This window comes from Barbus barbus, assembly GCF_936440315.1.
Source record: "Barbus barbus genome assembly, chromosome: 3".
In the NCBI taxonomy this organism is placed as follows: domain Eukaryota; kingdom Metazoa; phylum Chordata; class Actinopteri; order Cypriniformes; family Cyprinidae; genus Barbus; species Barbus barbus.
In genome coordinates, this window is record NC_136731.1 from 19,864,027 (window position 1) to 19,891,070 (window position 27,044).

General features: G+C 39.5%; 1 protein-coding gene across 1 annotated transcript in view; it reads left to right on the top strand.

Moving 5' to 3' along the window:
* The first annotated feature begins 16,041 nt into the window (after positions 1-16,041).
* The window catches only part of LOC306844636 (uncharacterized protein), a 29,827-nt gene continuing 18,824 nt past the window's right edge, over positions 16,042-27,044 (top strand). The window contains exons 1-2 of the mRNA XM_079376908.1: positions 16,042-16,332; positions 17,839-17,905. Coding sequence (XP_079233034.1) covers positions 16,272-16,332; positions 17,839-17,905 — 128 coding nt within the window. The 5' untranslated portion in view covers positions 16,042-16,271. The remainder of the gene's footprint in view (positions 16,333-17,838; positions 17,906-27,044) is intronic.

Sequence of the window (27,044 nt, forward strand, 5' to 3'; positions counted from 1 at the left end):
CTAGCATCCTCGGTTACCACAAAAACACTGCAAACATTAATTTAAATATATGTGTTTGTGTTCCACAGACACACACACATATATACACATATATATATATATATATATATATATACACACACGTATACACATGTATGTATACACACGTATGTATACACAGATAGATAGATAGACAGACAGGTTCTGAAAAGTTTAATGGTAGTGTTGTATACGATATATAAGTTTAATGGTAGTGTTGTATACAATATATCTTGTATACAACACTACCATTAAACGTTTCAGAACCTGTTAGACTTCAGGGCAAATTCATGTCTTCACCTGCAACTGACCTTTAGTTCTCCAGCTGTCGTCTCTAGTCTCTAAACAAAAATCATCCGGTAAATACATTATCTGCTTAACCAGCTCATAAAAACTGCCTTCGGTAGTTTCAATACCTGTATATCTTTGATCACTACTAATTGTTACATTTCAAAGGAGAGTTCAGGAACAAACTCAAATCTGTAAATCATGTTTTACAGAAAATCCCTACATTTATTTATTCTTGATTTCAAAGAAGGCCAAAGACACACTGCTTACTTGTGGCAGAACAGTGTGAGGTTGGTGTTCAAAGCCCACCACAGATGCAGAGTGTTTCCACAACGATCTTCTCTTGCCCTCCAGCTGTGTTTAAACTGGAAATGTTACTGTTAGGAGAAAACCCGGCCATGATCTCCCATTGAGAAGAATCACCCACAGGAAAAAGGGCTTTAAGTTTAAAGTCAACATAAAATGGTGTTTGTAACCCATTTTAAGTCATTTACCCCAGTAAAGCAGGAAATTTATTCTGATTCTATTCATTGTACAGGAACTGATTGGACTGTGAAAAGTGATCTCTATATGATAAGTGGACGGTGGAGAGGGGTTGAAAACAGAATGGCGTTGTAATTTTCAATGAATATGGTGCAAAACAGTGTCTGAAAAACAAAAACAAAAACACTGCCTGTTGAAGGGAAAAGCTAAAATTTCAGGAAAACGTTTACAAAAGGTAAAACTAAATATTATACAAGCTATTTTTTTCTCTCTTTTTTTTTTGCATGAGGTTTGTACTTATCAAAATTCAATTAACTTTAAATTAAATATTAATCAATTCTTATTAAATAGAAATTAAATATAAATAAATATAAAAAATAAATAAATATAAAAAAATGAATTGAAAATAAATGATTGTTTATTATAATAAACAATTGAATTAAAACAAGAACGGTTGTGCTTTATAAATGCTATTAACAACATCACAGTGAAAAATAACATTTAATGAAAAATTACAAAGAAAAACTTTTCTTTGGAATAACAGGCACAAATCACATTAAGCGTGTATTGCGTTAAGAAGGAAACTCATAAAACAAGACCTTCAATGTCCCCCAACTACTGAACCTGCAAACACACAAAACTACAAACAACGGGGGGAAAAGTACCAAATATGTGAAAGGTTACCGATGACCCCTTATCTTTGATTAGCAGTTCCCCACCACCACATCCCCTTGGGCCCTAAGTCCCACTGGTACTGCTTCTCTTCCTGCCTGAGCCCCAGGGTTGATCTTATTGTTGGGATATGGGATTTACTACGTCTTCCTCTGTTTGTCCAACAGTAATGAGGAAGGAGCTGAATTGGTACAAGCTGTTGAAATAGCACAAGAAAACAGCACTGCTGATCCTGATCCTATATTTGGTCAATTTCACAATGCATGCAATCTTAAATTATAAAGCCCTGAAAGCATCACATTCAGAAAACACTTTTGTGGGTTCCAGATGAAGAGAGGAAAACAAAATGTAACTGTCAATACAGTTGCAAAAACATGAAAGGAGGAGTGAAAGAGCAGACAGCGAGAGATAAATCAGTCACTATGCACCTGATCTGGAACACAGTTTGATTCCCACTAATTAGGGCCCATAGAAGACTTAATGGTGTAATTAACGGTTTTCACAGAACTGAAACCAGACCACATCTGGAATCCTCAAGGGTATGTGTGTCTCAACAAGCCCACCAGAGTGTGAGAAACTACACTCTCATGGGTACCTACAATCATAATGGGATCACCATCACTGTGTTTCACTGAGGTTGTGAAATGGAAGGATAACGAAATCATGTTGACAAAAGGGGAAAAAACTACTCTACTTACTTTTTAAAACACCACAAAATTTGGCACCTCATTTATTTTTTCATTGTTTATAACGTCAAGCATAGAACTGGAAGGTGTCCAAACTGAGCAATTCAGAAAAACCTCCTGCAAAGTTTAATTAAACTTCCTGTAAAGTTCGCTTAGGACACCTTGTTAAAGAGAGAAGTTTGATCTGAAAAGACAACAAGCGTTCTGTTCCCAATAGGAGAGTTTTCCTCCTAATAGTGGCGATCTGTTTTTACTGCTTCTTTATTATGGCCCACAATAATTTTACAGTCATCCTGTAATCGCCACTGTGCTTAACTTGGTGCAGGTGTTGTGTACTTGACATGAGCTACCAGAGATTGGAAAGCGTGCTGGGGAGTTAGGGCTTTTCTGTGGGACTGACCTCAATGCCCCCCTCCCGCCTTTTAGATGGGCTTTGATGGCTGAGGTCTTGCAGAGCCCGACAGCTGCTCCCAAATTAGAGACCAGGAGACGACACGACAGAGCCCTGGAATGCCAAGATTGCCTCGTTCCTTTCCCACTTCAGAACTCTGGCAAATCAAACACAGTACTGTGGATGTTAGAGATTCCCTTCAGTACGCAATATTCCTTCTCATGATGCAGCCACACTAAATGAAGCCACTTTTAATGTAAGAAACACAAGTATTAAAGGGACAGTTCACACAAAAATGCAAATTCTGCGAGTCTTTACAAACCCCAATTTCATTCTAAACCTGAATAGCTTTCTATCTTCTGTGAACACAAAAGAACATTTTAAAGAAGGCTGGCCTTCATCAGATCAAAAATCAATCCTCAAAATATATTTTTTATTGTGTTCCACAGAAGAATAAAGTTTAAATGCATGCACCATATTATCGCTGTTTTCCGGATCAAATGCATAGTGAAGAAGCCAAATTGCCTTCATACTTAGAACCCAGTTACACACAAAAAGTAATCTTGTAGCTTTATAAAAATATGGTTGAACCACTGATTTCACATCGACTATTTTAACAATGTCCTTACTACCTTTCTGGGCCTTGAACGTGGTCCAGTTCTGTGCTGTCTATGGAGGGTAAAGGCCCCAATATACTTCAAACAAAATCGAAGAATGAATTGATATGACGTCATTTCGAACAAAATCAGGCCGAAACAAAGTTCTGTTTGAGTTCGTTTCGGCAGTTTCGAAACAGCTCACCAAAGCTAACTTTCTGGGGGAGTTTGTTTTGGCTCCTAAACACCTTTGAGCTACCATTGGTCAGTGGCGATTACGCAATCAGTGGGTGGGTTCGGGAACTTCACCTTTGACATGCAATTTTTTTTACCTGGTTCATTTCTCATTCAACGGAGGTCAGGCAGGAGAACAACATCTCCAAGTCACTAGCAACATAGATACACTGTGTTGAACAGCTGAGCTGCCACAAATATGTCCGAACCTGTACGATCGCTTGTGGAGAGACTTTAAAGATTCAGAGAAAGCATTTCATTCCTAGAAAGAAATTGGAACGAAACTTGGTGTTGACCACCCAGAGTTATGCAAAAAGCGATGTAGAGAAACATCGGATGCAAGTTTTCCAAAGCCATGAAAAGAATGAAATGGAAGAGTAAAGCTATAAGGTAGCAAGTACCAAATACTTGTTTCAAATAAATGTTACACATACTGCTGCTGCTGTTGTTCTTTCAATAAGCGAATTTAAAAAGGTATACAATAAATGAACATACAATAATAAACCTTTTTTTTTTTCAAATCATAACACCACATAAAATATGAAAATGTGTAATAATTACGAACGTACGACCGAAATTTGGGCGTACGGCCGTTTCTACGCAAAACTTGTAATTTATCAATATGGACGTGAGCGGTGGCTATACCATCAAATCTCACGTCAGGTCTGAGCTCGTGTACGCAAGTTTTTGAGTTAGCCTGAACTTGCGTGTAGCATAGAGAATTTCAGAGAATTGTATAATGATTGTTCATTTAGATTATTTTCCCAAATCGACAAACAAAGCTTTTTCTTTTTTTTTCCTTTCGGGGCTTTAGCTTTATGCGCAAATAGCAGCATAAACAACAGGCTGTGAGGAATCACACACCTGCAGCGCTTCTGTGAATGGAGAAAAACATAAATTATAAAATTAATGAAATAAATATGGCTACACGAAATATATTTCTCTTAATTAACAGATTAGCAAAAGAAAAAAACAGTGCGACAAGTAGGCCTATAGGCCACTTTCATTTTTGTGACACTTAATGCATTTTATTTGTTTTCTATAACTTTATTTATTTATTTTTATTTACTGATAAAACGTGATCACACAGGTGCCTCACACGCACACCATTTCAGCGTTACTAACTTGACATTTCAGCCATTAATCAAACTAAAATGCAGTCAACCAAACATAAATGTAACATTGCACAACTTACAAGGTCCACTGTAAAATCAGCGTGCAGCGCTGAAACAAACATACATTGCGCATGTGAAGGGTGATATTTTACGTGGATATTGGAACACAAGTGAAGTACAAAGCCTTGTTTACATCATAGATAATAGTTTAGCAACCAAATGTTACATGGCAAAAATGGAAACATTTGGATGTCGAATGAGAGAGGCGTGTGAGCCCAATGCCGTTTAGTTTTGCTTTAATTCATTCATTTTAACTTGACGTTGTATTCTGTGTATAATGAATGCCACTATAGCCTAATTTGTGTCTTACTTCATTGTTTAATATAAAATTTTATAGCTACTCATTTTTTCATTCTTGTTTTGTAATACCGTTAAATTTAAAGGGTTTAATTAAGGATAACTAAATAATATAGTGTTTATAAATTTTTCATTATATTTACTGGTATTTAATATACATATAAATTAATGCCATTATTTGCAATTATAAGGATAACGGGTGTTTTTGGAGTAAGATCAATTTCTCTTGATTGAGATTGCTTCCTCTTTTTGGCCGGGTTATGTTTCTCCGTGTCGTAAAATCTAGGGGCGAGGCTTCCAAACCAGGGTGTTTTTAGGGGCGTGATATTCAAATGACGTTTGTTTTCTGCCGCCACATTTATCATCGTACGATCTTTCGTACGATGGGATTGGCGGCATACGAATGTTTCATAAACCACACATGAGCTCTGTCGTAAGTTGATTTGTGCGCTTGGATCTGCGCTCGTTTTTACATTAGATTGATAAATGAGGCCCAGTGTGTTGGATGTTTAAAAACAGTATACCGTCGCTCAGTCTTTTCGAACTTCTTTTTGCCCCTAAACGAAGAATGAAAACGAACTTCGTTTGAAGTATATCGGGGCCTTAAGACAGCACTCGGATTTCATCAAAAATAATTTGTGTTCAAAAAATGAACGAAGGTCCCAAAGGTTAGGCATGACATGAGGGTGGGTAAGTAATTAATGACAGAATTTTCATTTTTGGTTGAACTATCCCTTCGAGTCTGACAAAAACTCACTGGAGACAGACAAACTCGTCTACTATCCCAAAAATCAAACAAGCATTTACATCGAGATTAAAAAACAAAAATGGTTCAGTCTGATGGAAAATTACATTTTTTAAAGTGCATGAACTGTTGCTGTCATAAATGTTCATTTGTTTTCAGTAGAGGTGAGGGGTTGATCAGAGATCCATGGTGAAAAGCGGCTTTCTCTTGCATTATTGGGTCTCTAATTAGTCAGCGTCCACTGACGCACACAAACCAGGTCACAAGGGTCAGTGCGGCCAGAGGCAGGGTTATTTAATCACCCTGACAAAGAGGAGGGCCAGGATATCGGTGATTAGGTATTGTACATGGTCAGTGGAATGTGACTCCTTAGTCGTGGACGGTGAACCACACCCATTGCAATAACCCTCACCTGAGGTAGTGGGATATTGTGTTCACAGAGAAAGGAACATAATGAGTGAGGAAATGAAGGGTTGAAAGAGTGAGAACTTAGAGCGCTTGACAGTGAAAGAGTAAATCAGATTGGAGATCCTGGGACTACAATTACTGGACTTTTAAAGTATTAACTAAATCAGTGAAGCTGCACAAATAGGGAGTTGAAAAGATCAACGCTGAGAACGAAAGTGCGGGAGAATGTTAAGTGTACGACTAGAGACTTAAGCCTGTCATGCTGATTTTTCATCCCACCAACAGTGCAACTTCTTGTTTTCCTTAAATATATTTTAATAAAAGTGGTCTTAGAACCTCCCCCACCTTGCCCTCGGGCCTACATGGAATGTCTGCTCCTTCTTCCCTCCTACTGCTGAAGGGGAAAAAAAGCTAGCTTAAAAAGCTAGATCACGCACTTGACCAACAGAACCCAAATATATGGAGATAAAGATTACAATAAGCCTGCACTATATTTCCCGTACTTCACATTATACGTTTTTGTTACATGAAGACACATAGATCCTGAGGCTTGTCTAAACATTGCCAGGAATACTCCAGACCACATGATACCCTGTTATGAGGACAAACAAGGCTAAGGCAACTATGCTTCTTTGTGTATCTCGATGAGTAAATCCCATATGGCTTGTTTTGGAAAGAACGTATTTGTGGACAGAGCAGTGGAGCTGAGTGAAAGTCCTCCACAATATTCCTCTGTTAAAGATGGTTATCCTTAAAGCACAAGGTATGCAAGCTATTTCATCACTACCAGCTCTCCGCTCCTGTTTCATGCTTTTACATTCTCCAGCTCTCAAACTGCTTAGGCAGTTTCCTTCCTCAACAATAGGTTTGGGTCAGTTGAATATGATTTAAAGCTAAAGGTCCAATGGAATCCGTGAATAAACTGCTTGCCACCATCTGCATTTCCTTTTTTTCTCTCTCTCTCTGGAATTAATCCCTTCTCAGGCTCAGTAAAGCCAGCCAAGTGGCCAGTCTGTCAGGAATTTCCACTCTGAAGAAGTAAAACAGCAGCTGCACCGCAGTGTGTGATAACATCCTGGAGTAAATATCTAGCATAGTGTGAAGTGGTGAAGAGGAGAATGAGTGTGGTAACATTTCAAAATATAACCTGATAACAATAAATGCAGATTTAGACAACAGAGAAGGTGATAAATTCTGTGATCAAGGACGCTGACAGACAGCATTAGCCACAAGGTGCAACAGTGGCCTTTTGTGGTGGCTGTCAGCATCCACCCATTGTAACGCAGCTTTTGAACATAAGAAGAAAATGTAACATGTACACACATCCAAGCAGTAAGTACTCTGAAAAAATTATGAGGCGATACAAAAAAAAAACAAACAAAAAAAACCGGCAAATGAGACAATGAGGCAAATTACACCTCTCTCCCAAACCTGTTTATATCGGACTTAACTGATCTCTGCTAGGGAGGTCTCCCAATGAATTTCTATTGCCATGTTTGTAATAATTATAAACCTTTTGTAAGGGAGCTCTGCCATTGTGATCTTCTGGCTGATGTTATTGCTGTACTCATGACAATTTGTCATCCTCTCAGTCTTCTTTACGTTTCTAGGAAAAAAAAAACAGATGATAGTTTGGCTTAAGCTGAAGGGCTGTGCTGAGGCAGGCACGTACAGGTGAAGTTGTGGGTGTAGTTTCACTCACCTCTGTGAGGAGGCGTGGGAACCAGAAATCTGCCAGTAGTGCATGAGTAACAAGAGCCTGAGGGAGTGTGGCGTAATCTCAACTACCACTTTTCTTTTCTCTTTTCCTTCGTCACTTACATGCACAAGATACACGCATGTAAATACACTGAAGCACTCAATCATTTTAAGATTATCAATCTGTGCATGAACTTTCTGGCACTGTCCTTCGTGTTTTGCCTCGTTTTCCTTCTAACATAATACTGGGGTTACACTTGACACTCAAGATGAGATTTTATTTTCTGTTACCTTTCCATTACCTATTGTGGGCAATCACACAAAGGCCATTATTAAACTAATGCTAGTGGATTCATGTGAACAGAGATGCATGTTGTAAACAGACAAAGCGTGCAAAAAAAAAGAAATGGCAGACAGGCGTGTCATCAGCCTAAATCACTTTTATCTGTAATAACCTGCTGAAAGAATGTGCAAATTTATTATGAATCATAGTCACTGATAGGGTGTTCGTAAATGTATGTTCGTAAAAGACAGTCATAACTGTGAGAAATAAAGTTGCAATTGTAAGATATTGAGTTGCAACTACTCTGAGCTAGAAACAGGATTCCATTCAAATATACCATTTTGCTTAAGGCTAGAATACACTACATAACTTTTAAAATCTGAACATACACCATAACGGCAAAAGGATCATACACTACCAGTCATTTAGATCACAACATGTTTGATATACACCGACTGTATGGAATCATAATCTGAAGCCAAAAAAATGGAGTCTGTGACCATCATACACTACGTGATTTTCTATTAAATCTGTCAATTTAAATCTGCAGACTTTCAGTAATAGTGACTGTAAATTGGAGCAAAAATCATGTACATTCCATCCTTTAGAGAGAAAAAAAAAAACACATTCCAAAACATATTCCTTAGGTCTGAGATCCAGCTAGTTTTAAATTAGCATTCTGTATTTTAACACACATTACAACTATACAGCAATCATACTGCAATGACAACAGCTAACCCTTGCACCTAATACACTGGCTGATAGGGCTGTGCAATTCATCGAATTTGATTATCATGCGCATCTAGTCAGTAAAACCGGTTTCTTGATTAGTAGTTAATCGCCATCACCTGCTTTCAAATGGAGCGGGAATTACTACACAGAACCGTAGTTCACTGACAAGCTAGGCAATTTCGTGTTCATAATCGAAGGCGATTCATCTGCGATTATGAAAACGATTTTGCCTATTTTGTCGGTGAACTATGGCTCTGTGCAGTAATTCCTGCTCCATTTGAAAGCAGGTGATGGCGATTTACTGCCAATCACTTAACCGGCTTTACTGACAAGATGCGCATGATAATCAAATTCGATTTAATTGCACAGCCCTACTGGCTGACTACTGCCAAATGTGAAAATGCAAACCCGCAAACAGATTTTGGTATAGTAAAGAGACATATGTAAGTGACTTAAGTGAGTTAAGTACATTAACCCTGGCCTCCCTTAAGAATCCAAAAGAGAATGACAATAGATTAGAGATATAATACATATCATAGTCTGGAGTGGGGGCGAATGAGTGCTTGTGGGTGCCGGGGGACAGTGGGCTGGCAGCTGTCGTTGCTGTTCAGGGGCCCACAGGTCTCTAATGACCAGAACAGCTGTCGGAGTTGCGACTGTGGGGATGTGGGGCTGTGCGACGCGGGGAGGGCATGAGAACTACCACCCCCCCGTCCTGAGGGGCGTGTCCCCAGGCTGTCTCCCCTCCTCTGAAAGAGGGTGATTGATGGTGCAGGGTTGACAACAGGCTTGAGGAACAATTGACTCGGGAGGAACGTAGTCTAAGAGAGGCCTAGGGTTGCCTCAAACTCTTTTTCTTCTCTTTTTTTCAGGGGCAAATGCAGGATCAATTGAAGTTGTAATTCAGTCATTTTTCTCAATATGTCTCTTTCTGACATTTTAGGTTGAACATATGCCACTCTTAACACCCTGCAAAGACCTTTTAACCAGTGCCAAGGGAACAAGACGTTCCATCACTTATTTGTTTAGCGATTATTTGTCAGATTAGTCAAATGCAGTCTCCTTCGTGATAACTGGCTAAATGACCAGACATTCCACCAGTCTCCGTGCACACAGACGCCACGGCAGAGTTAGGCTCAAGCACGGCGGTGCAAACCCAGCAGCCCTGAGCACTTGTAGGTGTGGTTTAGTAATTCAACAGAAAGACGAGCAACAGTGTAGCCTCCAGCGTACGATGGGTTATCTGTGGGTATCGGCATTTGAGCTTCAGCTCCAGGGCCTTTAACACAGCCTCTGACCCCGAACACTAAACCTCAGGACCCTCTCAGGAGCCCTTTTCAACAAGTCGCCAGTACATCCTGTCCTTGAGTCAGATTTACAGCCCTAAGGAGGAGGCCGACGCTGAGGGGGCACTGTCCTGCAGCTGTCCACAGCGGACTTAAGCAGTTATTTCACACAATAACACAGCAATGGTATTCAGAATTCCACCAGCTGGCTCTCGTCCAGCCCTCATCTGAAATATAGTTCCTGACACAGAGCGACCAGCTTTTGCACACTCAACTAGTTACTGCACACAAACATGGACGTCAGTAAAAGACACTGTGAACAGATTCTAATGGGCTGACGACTTGTTAAATGGGACTGGGCAGTTTGCACTGGAGATGGGACAGCGTTGCACTTTCTCATGGCTGAGAAATTCTGGGTTTGGACCCCTGAGATCAGCAATTAAACCCACCAACTGGACACAAATCACTTTTGCCTTGATCCGGCACAATCAAGGAGGAGAAAAAAACAGAACATGAGATTGAGTGGGAAACGCGCCAAAGAATAAATGAACCCTTGATCCCTAAACATAAACATTCCTTCACTCCCACACATATACCGATACTGTAACACAGCAGCGCAGTTTCACACAACTTAATAATAATTTAGCGAGCTGGTGTGAAAATCAAACACCTTGTCTCACCATGCAGGCAGTGATCTATCGCTCACTTATTTGCCCAGGATAACAACCTCTTTGTGTAATGCGTGATTGTGTGTGTGAATTTGGGAGAGAGGAAAGTGGGGGAATGTGCTAGGAGAGGTCAGACTGAGGAGACCGCTCGCCATGTAACTAGCTGTGTTTTAGGTCATAATAAAAAACTGATTTATTTCCCAAGCTCTGAGCTTGAAATAGCACAGCGAATTGCTGTACTCTTTATATATTCTAAGTTTTTGTAATGGATTTTTTTACTTGATCTGTATATTTATTTTGTGGGAACAACACAAAAATACAAGATTTTGGCATCAATATATGAAAATATAACAATGCTATGGGGTCTGTGGGCTCTCTCAAATGTTTTTTTTTTTAAAGTTTCGTATTTCTGACTTTTGAGACTTATCTGTTTGGGAAATGCAGAGGTGTTACTGGGAGATATCCCTCATTTTCCAACCCAACCAGAACGACTACATTTCTTATCATGCAAGGAACAGAGAGTGCAGAAGGTAGGTGTGAGAATGTCTGACCATGGAGGAAAGACCAGGAAATGATTACAGGCAGAAAATGGTGACATCACTGGTACAACCATAAAGGGACATGTCCAAGCCTTTACCTCAGCTTCTCCTCAAAGTTTCTCCTCAAATATAAAATACAAACAGATGTCTAAAACAAAATAACACAATCACCACAGGCAGTTGTACAATCGTGGAACCTTGATCATGGAGAGAGCGCAAGCTAAGGTAATAAAGACAGTGATCCCAAAAGCAACTCTCTGATTGGCCATGACGTTTCCTAGTAGGGGGTCTGCTTTGCTGATTGGCCATGACGAGTTTTGTGGTGGGGGCTCTAATCCTCTCCACACTCTCTGCAGGCGCTCAGTGGAGTTTTCCCACATAAATCACACTGCACTCGGGTGGTAAAATCATTATTGTCTTTTCAGGCCCCATAGCTTGCTAGCACTTAAAGGCAAAGTAGTGCACATATATCCTCTTATTGATAAAAGGATAGGCAGCATATAAACAGTCACAGTTCACGCAGCCTTTTATCAATCAAGGCTAAGTATACTGTGTAGTAGACACTAAAAAGCCTGATGCCACAAACAGCTTTGCAACGCAAATATTCTAGCACATCTTTCATACATTTAGACATACATATGACTAATGCATTATAGCCACGATGCATAATAGTAAAAATAATTTCAAAAAATAATTATCAAATAAAACAACATTTGAATTGAGTGTGTAAAAACAAGCCTGGAGATTACACTTTTCATTTTATTGGTCTCAAATACCCAAATCTATCAGAAAGGCCACACAATAAAAAAGGTTTTAAAGCTGCAGAATGCATTTATGTTAAAATACCTTTTTTCTATAGAAGCTCAATGTCCAGAAAAGCTTTGAAAGGACCAATTTGTTTAGTTTCACTAAACAGTTTCTGGTCCCCACTGAATTCCATTGTATTTTTTCCCATACTAAGTAGTCATTGGGGACCAGCAACTGTTTAAACCCGCATATTTAAAAATATCTTTTGTGTGTGTGTGTGTGTGTGTGTGTGTGTGTTCAGCAAAAGAAAGAAACCCATAAGGTTTGGAACAACCTGTGGGTGAGTAAATGATGACAGAAGTTTTATTTGGGGGGTGAACTATTTCTTTAAGTAAGCAATTTGCATGTTTTCAAAGCTCTGATCTATTTGTTAAAGAAGTCTGACATTGCAATACTAGTACAATGGCATAAGTTTTTACCTATTTGACCAAACAATGGACGACGGGTGTGATGCAAAAAAAAGACTTCCTAATAAGATTTTCAATAGTCAATTCAAAACCAAAAAATCATTGAACAGGACCGGTGAGTTTTGATATTAATGACGTAAGCCATTCTGCTTCACTATTAACCATTCTCTCCTTGATAAATTCAAATGAAGTTTCCCAGCTTTTATTCCTTTCTTCCACTGCTTATTACCCCAATTATTATTTAAGACTTACTAGTATGTTTTAGTGTGCAGTTATCAGCAATCTCCCCTGGGATGTTTGGGATGGGGGGTTAAGTGGGTGAAGAGAGAGGAACAGGGACGTTTGGCTTTGCTTCCCACAGGGTGGTCCACCTTCACAAAATAGATTCACCATCCCACTTTCAACAAGTCAAACATACAGTACCGTTCAATACGCACAAAGAATAGGAAAAAAAGTATAACAACAAAAAAAAGCAGACTGGATTACAAAGCACTACTACAGAACAATGGAACTCAAATATGTGGTGATGTTTGATGCACATCAATATAGCAAGTGAGAGTCTATACAGCTGAGCAAATGACAGCCATTAACATGGAATTACTTGTTCGGAAATACCACATCAATGGGATGTTTAACTAATCAGAATCTAGGCAAATGACCTCTACATTTAACAATGCACCCAGGTGCTGAAGGCAAGCGTGAGACCATGTTTTGCCTTCACCAGTAGTAACTAGGGCAGTAAATCACAGTGTCTGTCACCTTCTTGTTTGTCTGATGTTGGAACCCCTTAGAGCTCTGCGAGAACCTCATCACCTTTCTTTCCCTTCATTTTCACTTTCCTTTTAAAACACATACACACCTCTAGAGTTTCACACGCTGCTGACATAAATCAACAAATAATATAGCATGTTCTTTAACGTTAAACACGCAATATATTAAATACAAAATGCTCTCAAAACCCATCTTTATATCATGGCCACATATTACCTGAGGTGCACATATGAAACATTTCATGTCAAGCTTAATGAGACAAAAGATTCTCATCTGATAAGACAAGTTGCTCTGATATTTCATGGTATACATGTTGCGGTTCAACGGGTTCCTTCCAAACTGTTTTTCACTGCTGCAGAGAACCATTAATCAGAGCACATCATGATTTTCTTTCATATTTTAACTAAAACACACTCAGATTACTTGTTCTCTGTCATTAGGGCACTGTGACAACAGAGCCATTTATATGGATCTTTTCCAAATCATCTGCCAGCCGTAACCACAATTTGACAGACAGACTAAAAATATTGCCTCCCATTCAGGATAGTGTGCATGAATTAACCTCATACACAACAAAAACAATAAACAAAACGACATCCTGAAACACGGTGGCCTCCTGTTACCACTCCAAATGCACAAGTACTCAGAATGGCATCTCAAAGAAGCTACATCAGACAACTGTTGCTTAACATTCTCCAATTATCTAGCACAACCAGAAGAGAGCCCTGATAATCTGAAGTACACACTCAGTGAAATATAAATACTCTAGGAGAGTCTGATTAAAAATAGTAGAGAGTGAAAAGTGGTGAAACCAAATGTAATTAACTAATCAGGTAACTAAACCACAACAAATAAGAGCAGGCACTCAAGTTATGGTTCCTAGTCAATTGCGGCAGGTGAAGTATACATTTCACTGTTTGAAAAAAAAAAAAAAAGGTATTATATGACATAGCTTAGCCCTAGATGTACAACAGCCTATTGCTTGACCATTTCAATACTGTTAAATGTAGGCGCACCAAAAATAAAAATTTGTCTGACACTAATAAACCGATCATTTGAAATGGATACTATTTATTCTATTTAATAAATCTAAAAATCCTAAAACACTAAAAAAACACTGTGCATGAGCAGTATAAAAATGGATATTCAATTTGAAATTTGATAAAAAGTCACATTTTATAGATATATTTTTTAAAGATGAAATTTAAGTAAGACTTAGATGCCAGCACAGACCATTTCAATTTAAAATTAGGCAAAATAAGCATGCACAGCTACATATCTAATATCAACCAACACTGATACAAGAAAAAAAATCTCTAATAATATAAGCAGATAGCCGATATGGCACCAAACTACTAATTTCCAGAGATAACATAATAATTAGCCACAACAGTGACATTAAATGTATGTTATGGTTTTAGGCTAAATGTGTTTGCAACTTGATTCAGAAAACAATCATTCAATGATTCTCTGGGTTCATTTTTGCAGTAAATAATACTTGGTGCTAGATAGGCCAATACAAACTTCTCCCACAATGATGTTGTTCTCTCTAACAAACTTATTTGATGTGAGCTTGTTAGACTCCATACACACTGCTTGCACTAATTTATTCAATGATAGATGGGGGGGACAAATGTTAGTGTTTTGCCCCCTCCCCCTCCTGCACCCCCTGCAGAGAGAAACTGTGTCATAATGCAGTAGCCCTTTTCTTATTCAAATCACTGTCATTATCTCTGTAAGCAACCAGCTCTGCTATGTGCCACAGTACAACTGAGGCTCTATACGTTGCAGAAAATGAGTACACCAGGGCAGGGTGTAGGGAAGAAGCTTCAATGAACATCCATGCTGCTTTGCGAGAGATGAGGGAGGGAAACGTCTGCTCTCATTTCCATCTAGCAAACACAATTCATATTCTTCACACAATATCAAACGTAAATACACAAACAAGTGACCGTACACATACATAATGTGGGAGACAGACTACAAGGCCCCTTATACGATTAAGTCAAGCAGTGCTCAATGACAGATTAACAGATCTCCATATCATATCTCCATATGTACGAATGTGTTTGTTTTTGTCTTAGTTGTGTTTGAGCTCACCAAGAAATTCCAGACAACTACGTTAATAAATAAATAAAAAATATATCTTAATGTAAAACTTTAGAGTAGGCTGTTTTAAAGTAGAATTTTTCATAATGCTAGTGTACAATTGAATTGTTAATTGCGTCTGATTAGCTCGTACTAGCATGGTTTTATTTTAACATATCTTAATGATACGGTTTATTTCCTTTAACTACGTATTATTTTTGTTTCTAAAAAGTGTTTCAGTATAAGTCCTAAAATAAACTGTTAAGGATGTTTGTCATGCAGTTAAGGGTGATTATCGATAACTTAAAAAAAAATTATAATGTTAGCCTACAGACACTATATAGGCCAAACAGACAGCTAATTCACCTCAGATTTGCTGTCTACACCGTGAAAAAAAGCATTATTGGTTTGCCTTATATTTAAATTTTCTTCTAGTAAATAAATATATTATTTCAATCGTCTATTCCTAAACATGACTCGCTATTTTGCCCATACCGTTTACTAACAACAAATTTGTCTTCCTTACCTTTAGTGATTTCATTAGTTTACCTGTGGATTTCTGTGATATACAAAGAGCAAATGTTACTCTCCTTTAAGGTTTAATCTTTGGAAGATTCACTTCCAACCCCTTGACGAATCTGCACTATTCACTTCAGCGGAAGGACAAACAACATCCTTAAGTGAGCAAACACTTGAGTAGATGGGGCGGAGTGATACGAAGCCTGGCGGTGGACTCGGATCCGAAGAGAAGTGGAGAAACTTTTTCAAAAGTTCCTGGAGGTGTTTCGAGACGCACGGCAGCCGAGTCCGAGCTGCAGAGGAAATACGGAATTGGACTATATCGAAAACGCTCAATTTTTATGAATTTCTCTCAAGTTAACTTTATGACGCTACTTCATCTTAATGTGATTCCTTGGAACTTTAATCACCGTGTCATTTTTTAAAGGATGTATTATTGCTAACATTTCAAAAAAGGAGTAGGATCGAGTTTCCACAGAAATGGGGAATTACAGTCTCTGGATATTTCTGTCAATTTTATATCTTATGCAAAACAGCGAAGGTAAGATGAAGGATTCTTTTCTCTCTTTTTTTGGTCTGGATAACTGATTTATAGGACAAGTGTGGACGTTTAACATGTTCCATTAGAACCAATGAAAGAACATAGAACATCACGACCTGTCTTTGATTTATTAATGTTCTTTTATGAGGTTTAGAATCTTGAGATTTTGCGGCTTTGCCCATAGCTTTTTGAAGTCTGGTGCAGGATAGTAGGCTATGTCACTGATAGTCTGTTCTCATAAACGTGTTTGTTTCAGTTCATCACTGGTTCAGGATCAGGATGCATTTAAATGTGAAGCATTACGTTTTTGTAATAAACCGCTGCACTTTTAGTACGCGCCGAATAATGTTGTGAAGACCATTGCAGAACATTATGCACGAATTATTCAGTGATGGTGGGATTTAAAGCATTCAAACCACACATGAGGACATATCCTCTTTTGTTGGTGAGGAATGTTGAATTATCTAATTATTTATAGTGGTGTAACTTTTACGAGATTAGTTCTTGTACTTAACATTAATAATTTTGGAGGGTGGATTACTTGAGTCAGTGTGCATTTTGTCCTTGTCTGAACCGTGAGAAAGTAACAAAGTGTCCGCTTCGCTGCACTGGTAATAAACGACCTATCAACTTGTATAGTCATTTATATTGTCATCAGGGTTCTACTGTTAAATCACTGCAGTAAATTATGTCTGATATATTTTACGCTTTTCATATGGTATTTTTCTATCCTCAAATATTATGACTGGAAACAGTCATAAATAATGAGTTTTGTGGGATTTCTCGTAGACGAAGCGGCTTGATCCTTTATTGTGCCGGTGTCTTTTACATACAAAGAACAATCAACAATTGAACTTTTCTTCGTCTTCGTCTTCTTCTTCTTCTCCTTGGGTATGGAGGTGGGGTAAAGGGCGAAAATATAAAATTCCGAGATTTGTTTTGTGTAAAAAATTATGAAACATAATCAGACACTCTATGTATTTAAAATGCACAAATATGGAAAATACAAATCTATTTCTGAAACAAAACAAAAAAAAGAATGAAATCTGGTGCATGCGCTTGGCTGCGCTCAAAGACCAAAAGGACATAATTAGCAGATCTTCATAGCCAACATTTACAGTTAAATCGATAAAGTTCTATTGCATTGATGAAGTATTGGAATATTATCTGAAATCATAAGTCTTCTATTGCTTCTTATTAGATAACAGTTCACGTGGTGAATTCTATTGTCATTCAAACAAAGCGGGAGGCTGAGCGAAAGAATCTGAATCTCGCGCGACACTCACAGATAAGAGGCCATGTACTATATTTACAAAAAATACAAATAAACAAACTTAAAGATATGCGGGACTGTTTCTATCTGAAATAAGCGGGATATGCGTGTTGTAAATATAAAAGAAATGTAATATGTTGCTACTGTTTCAGGGTTGTTGAATATAAGGGACTTTGCTTCTATCGTTTCAATATAAAGTGGTCTCTGCCTCATTGTGCCCTCTCTTTCCACAGGACTGCGCTGCGTGGATACACACAGGCCGTGCGAAAATGGAGGAATGTGTATCGATTCAAGATGCTTGTAAGCCCACAGCTGTCATTTTATTGCAAATACACTTTAATTCCATAGCCTACACTTTATCGAACTCAAAAATTGTTTGCTAAAATCACTTTTAAAGAATAGTATTCACAGTGGGGTGCATGGTCTCAACAGGTTAACTGGATGACTGTTGCTAACGCTGTTATCAGTTTCACATAGAGCACAGTGTGGAAAAAGGAACAGGAGTATAGCAAAAACAGAGCAATGTTTTAATTTCTGGTATGTACAGATGATTTACTCTGTTTAAAAAAAAAAGTGTCCTATGAGTTTTAGTATAAGAATCTGAATCATGGACCAGATTTTATGACCCATGTTTCATTCAGGTTGGACCATATCATTTTGTGCTAACAATAAAGCCACACTACACCTGTCCGCAATATATCAGTCACATAAAATATTTGATTGCACTTCTGATAGTGAGTCAATGTGAGCTTTTTTTGCTCATGCCAAGTAGTGTTCCAAATGCGTAGCGTCCCTTCATACAGTCTTTGTCTTCATTGTTTATGCTAATACAAAGTGATTGTTATCACATGAAAGCCTGGGGCTGTTGTTTTATGTTTCCCGCCTGATTTGGAAAACGGTGTCTGTGCACTCTAGCTTCCATTCATGGTGATTAGTGTTTTTTTTTTCCAGGAGGCATACGTGGGAACCACTCTCAGTGGTTGTGTGTAATGGCAAAATCAATAGGGTGTTAAACTAAAAGCAATACATTTTATGTTTGGTACGTGTATCTCTACAGATCAATGGCTGTAAGAAGCAGGAAACCATTTTGTATTTTTTATTTGAACATGAAACTTTGCATTCTCTTCTGCAGCCATATTTATTACTTAATGGTATGTGACCACTCCTTCACCTTAACTTAAAACAAAAGTGTCACAACCAAGTAAAGCTCCCGCCACTGCACTAGTTGTTCCCTCTAAGAAAACTGTTTTATTCAACTTGTTAGTGTTAAGTTTTCTTTACTTTGGTTATTTAATATCTGTAAGATGCTCCTGTTTTGTGTCTTTAAGGCATAATCTACCTATGTAAATCACCTCACCATTAACCAAAGAATCTCATACCCCAGGCAAGTTGTTATTGCCTGCTGACTGGCCAGGTAACCTGGTTGAAGCCTCATTGTACTTTAAACCTGAAATTTTAATGCAAATGCACACCAGAGGTGGTTGGTTGTGGAAAGTCCTAACTGATTGATAATTGTTGAGGTAAGCTGAAGCTTTTAGTGGTAGGGCAAAGCTAAAAGTCATTGATTTGTTTTTTGAAACTTTGGGTGTATATATAATTCTCATAAATCACTGGAGTTAGATAAATATGGCAAGGTGGCACTGAAATGCCTTGTGTGTCAGTGTAACAGTCTTTAATCATTACCCAGCACACTTCAAGCCAAGTTATGAACACAGTGTGTTAGTAAATGTGTAATGATGTTAAACAGTGATTTGTTCTTTACTGCTGTACTCCAGAGATTTTTCTAGATTAGATATTTTGTTGACAGCATTATGACATTTTATGTTTTAAAGAGTTAAATGTTATTCTATGTGTTTGAAGAGCAGTTCACTTACAGTCTGTTGTGTTGGTGTCAGCAGGTGGCATTTTTCCTTTTTTTTTTTAAATAAGGAGGACAGTAAATGTCATGCCACACAACTCGGTAATACAACCATCTAGAATGGCCAGCCACAAGAGAGTGATCCAACCAGTCCTTGAGCTATGGGGACAGTAGTCCCACTCTAGCCCCCTCCCTAGAGATCCCGATGAAACCAGAGATCCAAAACAACAGAAAGGAACCTTTATTCCTCCAGATACCAACCTGTAACCCAGCACCGCTAGAGAGACCAGAGAGAGTGGAAGGAGGAGGACTAGTGAAGAAAGGGCATATGAGAGTGAGGGAACAACAGAGAAAAGAGTGGATAATAGCACTTTTAGCAAACAGTGGAAAAGGTTGATCTAGACATAGTAAGGAGTACTGGTTGGACCTCGGAATTTCACAAGAATGCCGCTGAGATTTTCAAGATGTGTTGAAATCTGGTCTCTGAGAAAAACATTGGCAACAAGTCTTCCACCTGTACCTCTCCATGACATGTTTTCCTTACTAACGATGAGAGCTAATGTGCCTGGAGGAAGTTGATTATCCTATTTAGTGTAGTATCCTTGTTGCAAGAGGGCTCTCTAGTGACTGTAATATTATGCAAATATGCCCCTTAGGACTGTAATTGTTACCAGCTCAGTTATAAGCCTGTTATGTTGACTGTTGTTCTACCAGGAATTGGATGAGGCATATATTGAGCCCTAGTTCTTCTTGGGCTCCTGTGTCATTTCATGGTCCCCTGCTCTGAGAGCATCAGTGACTGATGCAATCCATGACAGATTACAGGAGTAATCCCTCTCTAACTCTCTCCACTGAGTGCTTCTTCACAATGGGCCACAGTCCAATGCTTCGTCTACTTTCATGAGCTGGCATAGGGTTAACATCTGGAATGTTCAGGGGACCTGATTTGTACCTTTATTGTGACATTGGTGTGCAAAGCTCATCATATGATCAATGTGACAACTGTATTTGCAAAGCTGACCCTATGGTGGTGATATCAGGGATAAAGTCAGGGTATCTTGAGGTATACAGCAGAATGCTCTGTTAATCCGGATATTAAATTCTGGTCCTGCTATGGACTGTCGCTCGTTGAATCCCACATCTATAGGAAATGCGAGGGGTGGAATGACAGCACACTTGTTGTGAAGAGTCCAGGAATGTCCCTCTAGGTGAAAAGTCAGGAAGCTCTGTTAAAGTGTCTCTAATCTCAAACCCCCAGTGTGGAGAGCGTGCAAGCAAGTGCAGCCACTGTGTGGGATAAAGTCTCGACTGAAGCAAAGAGATAATTAGGCAGATTGTGAGAGTGTCATTCAGAGAAGGTCCAGCTGGAAGAATAAGGCGGGGGTAGGGTTGTGTGTTGGAGAAAGGGGGTTATGCTGGGGTGTAGAGGGACAGCTGGTGGATGTTGTGATGGTAATCCAGTGAAGTCAGACCCTTACAAAGGGGGAGTGAAGGGCCAGGTGCTGCCATTGAACGGCTTGCCGCCCCATGCCGAGACAGACGGGCCTATGGAGGAGCGGAGCTGGCGGCCCACGGGCCTCCTAACACATGCTTACACACACGCAGGGAACTGATGTGGAGGTTCTCCATTGTCTGTGCAGGCTCTGCAAGCCCAGGCCAGTGTCACTCTCTGAGAACAAACAGTGAGGATGAAAGTGTGTGAGCCACAGAGTAGAGATGAGAACGAAATGAGACATCTATGTTTGCACTTTCCCACCCATTTGCTCAGAAAGGAAGTGGATACAGTGGGGCCCTGTCCGTTATTGATGGTGTCTATAAATTGTGAGTGTCGTGATTTAGTGACCCATGGAAGCTCTCTGCCTCTTAAGAAATTATGTATGAGGACTGTTAGACGTGAAGCAGGCTCCGCAATCACTGCTTTCTGTGAACTAACAACTGTAGCTTATTACGTAATGTAATTAAATTTAGCACAGAGAGTTGATATCAAAGGCCGCTGTCCATTCAGAGTAGTGTATACCAATAGTCGTGTTTATATTTTAAAGGGTTGGAACGCTGTTTGTTTATATTGAGTTTGGCACTTAAGAGATAAAGTTCCTAAAATTTATAGTGGATTAGTTTGGAATGCTTACTAAGATTCCTCCTCTGCCACCACTGCATTCATTGCTGTTGTTTCCTCCAGTCTATTCAGGATATTCAAGGAATGTTTTGAGCAAAACTATCAAAATGATGGATATGGCAATGCCTGCTTGTTGGGTGTATTGAGACATCCACCTGAAAGTAAGCAGATTGAGAAGAGAACCCTACTGAGTTGATAGTGTTGGAGAGCAGTTGGGGTGTAATGTACGCCTGTAGGGTTTGATGCCTCAAGCAGGGAGTCCTGGTTCCCAGGCCCTGTCACAGGAAGTGTTGACTCCTGACCCTTCTACTCTACTCACATCCTGTCTATCAAGACAGCTGAGGAGAGCTTATGATGTGTTCTTGCCCTCTCTCATTTTCTAAACTTTTTTGAACCATGTCAGATATCCCACCACCACATCACAAATCTGTTTTGTGTGAGTGTGGTTGGTTTAGGGGGGTCCTAGAGAGCGATAATATACTTTAATCGCCCTTAAGCTCTTGTTTCCAATATGTGCTTATCACTTTTATTGAATTCAGTCCAGTATGATCATACAGTCACACATAGTAGTGCAGGAGTAGGCCCAGCTGTGATAATGTAAGGAGGAAAGTTGCTGTTTTTTTGGGTGTTTATTGATAATGGGAAAGATAAGCGCAAGAACCAGAGTAGTTTATGGGTGGCGGAACAGGAGATAAGAAGCATTCTTTGGCCTCTACCTGAGTGTACTCTTTCACTCTTATCAGGCTCTCTGGAGCTCTGTGTTTTCTGATAACAGCCACATTAAAGATTTCCAAAGTATTTTCAAATATGATGTAGCAATGAACTGGGAGTTCTCAGAGTTTCATCCCACCTATCTGCATGATTTGTGATTTTTAAGATAGATTAGAGTGGTTGGCAGCATTTTACAGGATGTTCTTCATGCTACAAAATGAGGGACCATCAAATTCCTAGTGAAATTGCGTAATTCATACTGCAGGACACTTCAGGTTATAGCTAGAAGTTATTTTGGAGTTACATGGAGTTAGTTTCTTCCGTCTCTAGTTTTCTAAGATTCTCGAGGCATATTAGCGTAGACACATATTACTGAAAGTCTTCAGATCTGCAGAATCAGTAAGAAAAGACTACTTCTCTTGGAGTTCCAAGAGATCTGGATCAGTTTAGGTGCTGGGGTGTGGTTTTGTGGTGAAGTACAGCGAAGAATGCTTTGGAAGACCTCGAGTCTGGGGTGCATGCAGTGTGGTTATGGTTGGCTTGTTAGCAATACCAGAAATTCTGGAGGTTTTTTGTAAGCATTGAGCATAGTTACATTCTTTACACTAGTTTGTTTCAAAAGCATAAAATCTGAACTGATAAACATACTTTGCCCTTAAGTAAGTGTTTTTGTTCAGTTTTAGTATGATTAGATTTATGTTTAATACTTTAGCCAGGAGTCTTGAAGGGCCATATTCATGTTTTAGTCTGCTTTCAGTCCATTTATTATAATGATCTTACAGATAATTATGTGGCTAATGCAAAACAGCAGGGCAGTGGGTTGGCAAAGGAAGACAAACATGGATATTTTATGGATATCTACCCATCTACATACTTTCCATGAGTTGACAGGTGCTTCTTGTTGAAAAGTTCAGTTTATCTGTTTATATTATTTAAAATTCATGCAAACTATACAAAACACTGGCTAAAAACCAAAACTGCTTTCACGGGCTGTAGGCATAAATTTGATTCTAATTTTCAAAGTTTCCTTTACTTCCAGCGATAATAAAAAGTTTATCTGGAAGTCTGGGAGGTTCAGTTCCTGTGAAAGTTCTGTCTGCACAAACCCCCACCCTCTCAGCTCTCTCCTCAGCCATGGGTTACTGTTGCCAGGCTACAGCAGAGGCCTGTTGGTTCGTTTGAGCATAGGCCTGAAAGCCCGGCTGTTTGGGGCACTGCTCCCCCGTCCTTAAACAATGGGGTTCTGACTACTTTAGCTCTTTTATTTGGCCCACAAAGTGCTCCCCTACCCCCACTTTGGCTCCTCTTTGAGAAGATGGGGAGCTGGGAGGGGGCAGTTGGGGGAGGGGGAACAGGCTCTAGTTGGCAGTTTGGTGTCAGTATGGGCTCTTTACAAAGGAATGGAGCGGCTATATGCCAGACAGTGCCATAGAATTTCTTAGGGGACTTTCAGCATTTTGATACCCTGAAAGTTGCTTTAAACCTCAGATTTTCATTGTTTTCAAAGCAAACAAAACAGGGTTTAGTTTCAGTGACATTAATAGCTGGTGACCTACACTCAACTGACTTCCTACTAAGGAAAGAGTTGACTTTGTGAAATACATGGTTATTGTCTTTCACCTCAGTGTGGGAAGGATGGTTTCAAGTACCCAGGAGATTGGAATCCTGTTGGGAACTCTCTCATGCTTGCTGCCTCCTGGACCATGACTGACCAGATGAAGCTCTTTCAGGCAGAAGAGCTTCTCGTCCACAGGTATTGTGACCTTAGATGATTGTATGGTATTGTGGTAAAGAGAATAGTATCAGGTGACATTGCCACAATGACCCTAAGTTCAGGAAAAACGGCATTGGGTTTCAAAAGCAAGCAGAGATGCCGAGCTTCACATACATGAATCATTCCGGCAGCATCCAAAAAGCCCCTGTGTGCATGCATATATAAGTTACAAAAGTCCTTGAGAGTCCAAAAGGCTGTCAGGTCCCATGAAGTTCTTTTGATATGGTATGTAGATACACCTATACAATATTTCTGAATGAGGCCCTGTCCATTGTTTTCCCAATCTGACATATCTTGTGGTTTCTCAGCATCCTTGGAGAGGAAAGTGTTTGTAAGTCACACAGTGTATTTGAGTGTGCATGTAAGGTATTTGTGGAGGTGTTTGACTGCATATGCATCTGTGAGTTGTTTGTTTTTCTCTCAGTTAAGAATCATTGCTTAATTGTACCCCCGTCTGACTGCTTCATTAACCTACTTTCAACAGTATCAGGGAAAGAGTGCTGTGACTGTGATGCTATAATTCTGCATGTGATCTAACAGCCTGCATTCATGTGTCTGTCTGTTTGTCTGTGTGTGTGCGTGTGTGTGTGTGTGTGTGTGTGCACATCTGTTTTTAAGATTTACAGACAGAATAGTGCCATTGTTTTGGGTGTAATCCTTTAAAGAAGCAGCACGAAGGCAGATAGCCAAAGCAGTGCTGACAGATGTGAACAGTTGTTTAGTGCTACTTGCAGCTGGCATGAACCATCATTGGTGTTGTGACATTGGGAGATTACTGTTTTTACCCTCTTCTTACCTCAGCCTTGTCTACTCTGATATTTAGGGGCCAGGGGTCAAGTCTTGGTATATTTGACTCAATAGTCATGCTGAGTAACATCCCACACCTGGTTAAAAGTGAAACAGCTAATTTCCATCCGTATGACACTCAAAAATGTCCAAATTCTTCTTTGTAGAACATCCTCACTCACAGTGGAGTTCCTGCCAGGTTGAAGGTCCTTTTACAATGAGTTATTTTTCACTCTGAAAGCTCTGATAGGACTCTTGGCTGTATGTTTTTAGACGACTGATATGCACAGCCAAGGCCCAGACAAAAGAATGTGTGTTTTGGCTGCAGAACACCGTGTGAGAACAAATATGCTAACCTCCCACTGCTGCTACTTGACCAATATCTACACATTCTCACACACTTTCACCAAGGTTTTCACGTTGCAATAAGTATGGAACTCCAGTAAGGATATATACACACACACAGAGGGAATGAGTTCCAAAACTCACACACACACACATGCATGTTATCATGTTTTGCATGGCCAGAGGCTCCCTTTCTTTGTGTGTGGAAATGGCACTTGTCAACACATCTACAATTCCTCATAGTCCAGTAACTCTTTGAAATCCCACAAGCAGGTCCTCAGTGATTGTGCCCATTGTTATCTGTCCAAAAAGTTTCCCTTTTGTTTAACCACTTGTTGACCACACTTTTTTTTAACAAAGGGTATGTAAAAATAGCCCAGTTAGAAGGTGTACCCCAGAATCTGACCAGTTTGGTCTTCATCGCACATTCCTAACTGCTCATGTACACATGCATTTATTCACTGCTTCTCAAACCATAGACATGAGAACAACAGGTTGTAAAGTGTCTAGGCATTTTTCGGCATTTAAAGGCCCATTGTCCGGAATGGATTTTTTAGGGCTTGAGTATCAGACTGCGTGCTAGTTGAACCTTGTTGCGGGTCTCCTCCCCATCTCCTCAAAACTCTTTTTGTGCCGCAACTCCTAGTTTAATTTTTTTCATGACCCCCGAGATTCCAGACATAGTTAATTTGCCTCTAAATAAACCCAGCCAAGCCATGACAAATAGCCAAGGGGATGAAGGGTAGGGGGTGATTGGTGGGGTGTCAGGGTTGCTCGGCCGTCTGTGAGGTTGCCACAGCAACAGGGATCTGGGATTCAGAAAGAGTGTGAGTGTTTTCAGTGCAGGAGACGAGGGATTACAGGAAATATGACATGACATGACTCTTCATACCGGACTCTGCCCCTATCCCACTCTCCGAAAGACATAACAGATGCCCCCGACCCACCCCCCACTACAATGCCTGACATTATCATCACAATCAGACTGCTGACCTCTGACATTTGACCTCCCAGCGTGTGAAGGGTTCATAGGGAAAAGCAGTGTGCCGCATTGGTGATTTCAGTAGATGGTATTCATGAATAATTCTCTTATTGCTGCTCTGTTTCTTAATTGTTTTCAGGGAAAAACCTAGAATAAAAACTCCCCATGGACATGTAGTCTTAACTTAAGGAATTCATTTAGCTGGATGTATTGAAAACGAGTAATAACAGACATGATTAATTATGGTTTTGATATATCATCCTTCGGTTTGATCCAGTAGGCCTCTTTCGCTTCACATTCTCCGACTTTGATATAAAAAAAAAACATGACCGGCAAATAAACTCTTGTGTTGTGAACTCAACAGCATTAATATTAAGCAGACATCGCTAATGAACGTGATTGAAACGAGTTCGCTTTTTTTCCTTCACCCTAAAGCACTGAATTTTATCAAATTTGATCAATTTTATCAATTTGTCTATCATAACAATTTCTGTTCAGTATCAGACATAAATCTCTTTAATCATAAGTGTCACGGTTTAGTTTCCCTTTTGCCCTTATTTGGTTTTTCCTGTTCTAGTTTCCTGTCATTAGTTAATCATCGTTCATCCTGATCACCTGTGTTGTATTAATTATCTTGTTTGCTCCTTTGTTCCCTGTTCTTTAAAAGTCCTGAGTTCTCCCCTATGTTTTGTCAGATCTTGTAAGTTTGCAAATGGTTTATTGTGTTGATGATCATTAAAAATCTCCTTTTTTCCTACTCCTCGTCGTGCGCTCCTTACTAAAACCACATTCCGTAACAATAAGACTTGGGATTCTTGACGCCAGCAACTTGAGATTGCAAGCTTAAGCTTGGCTTTCTTATATCTG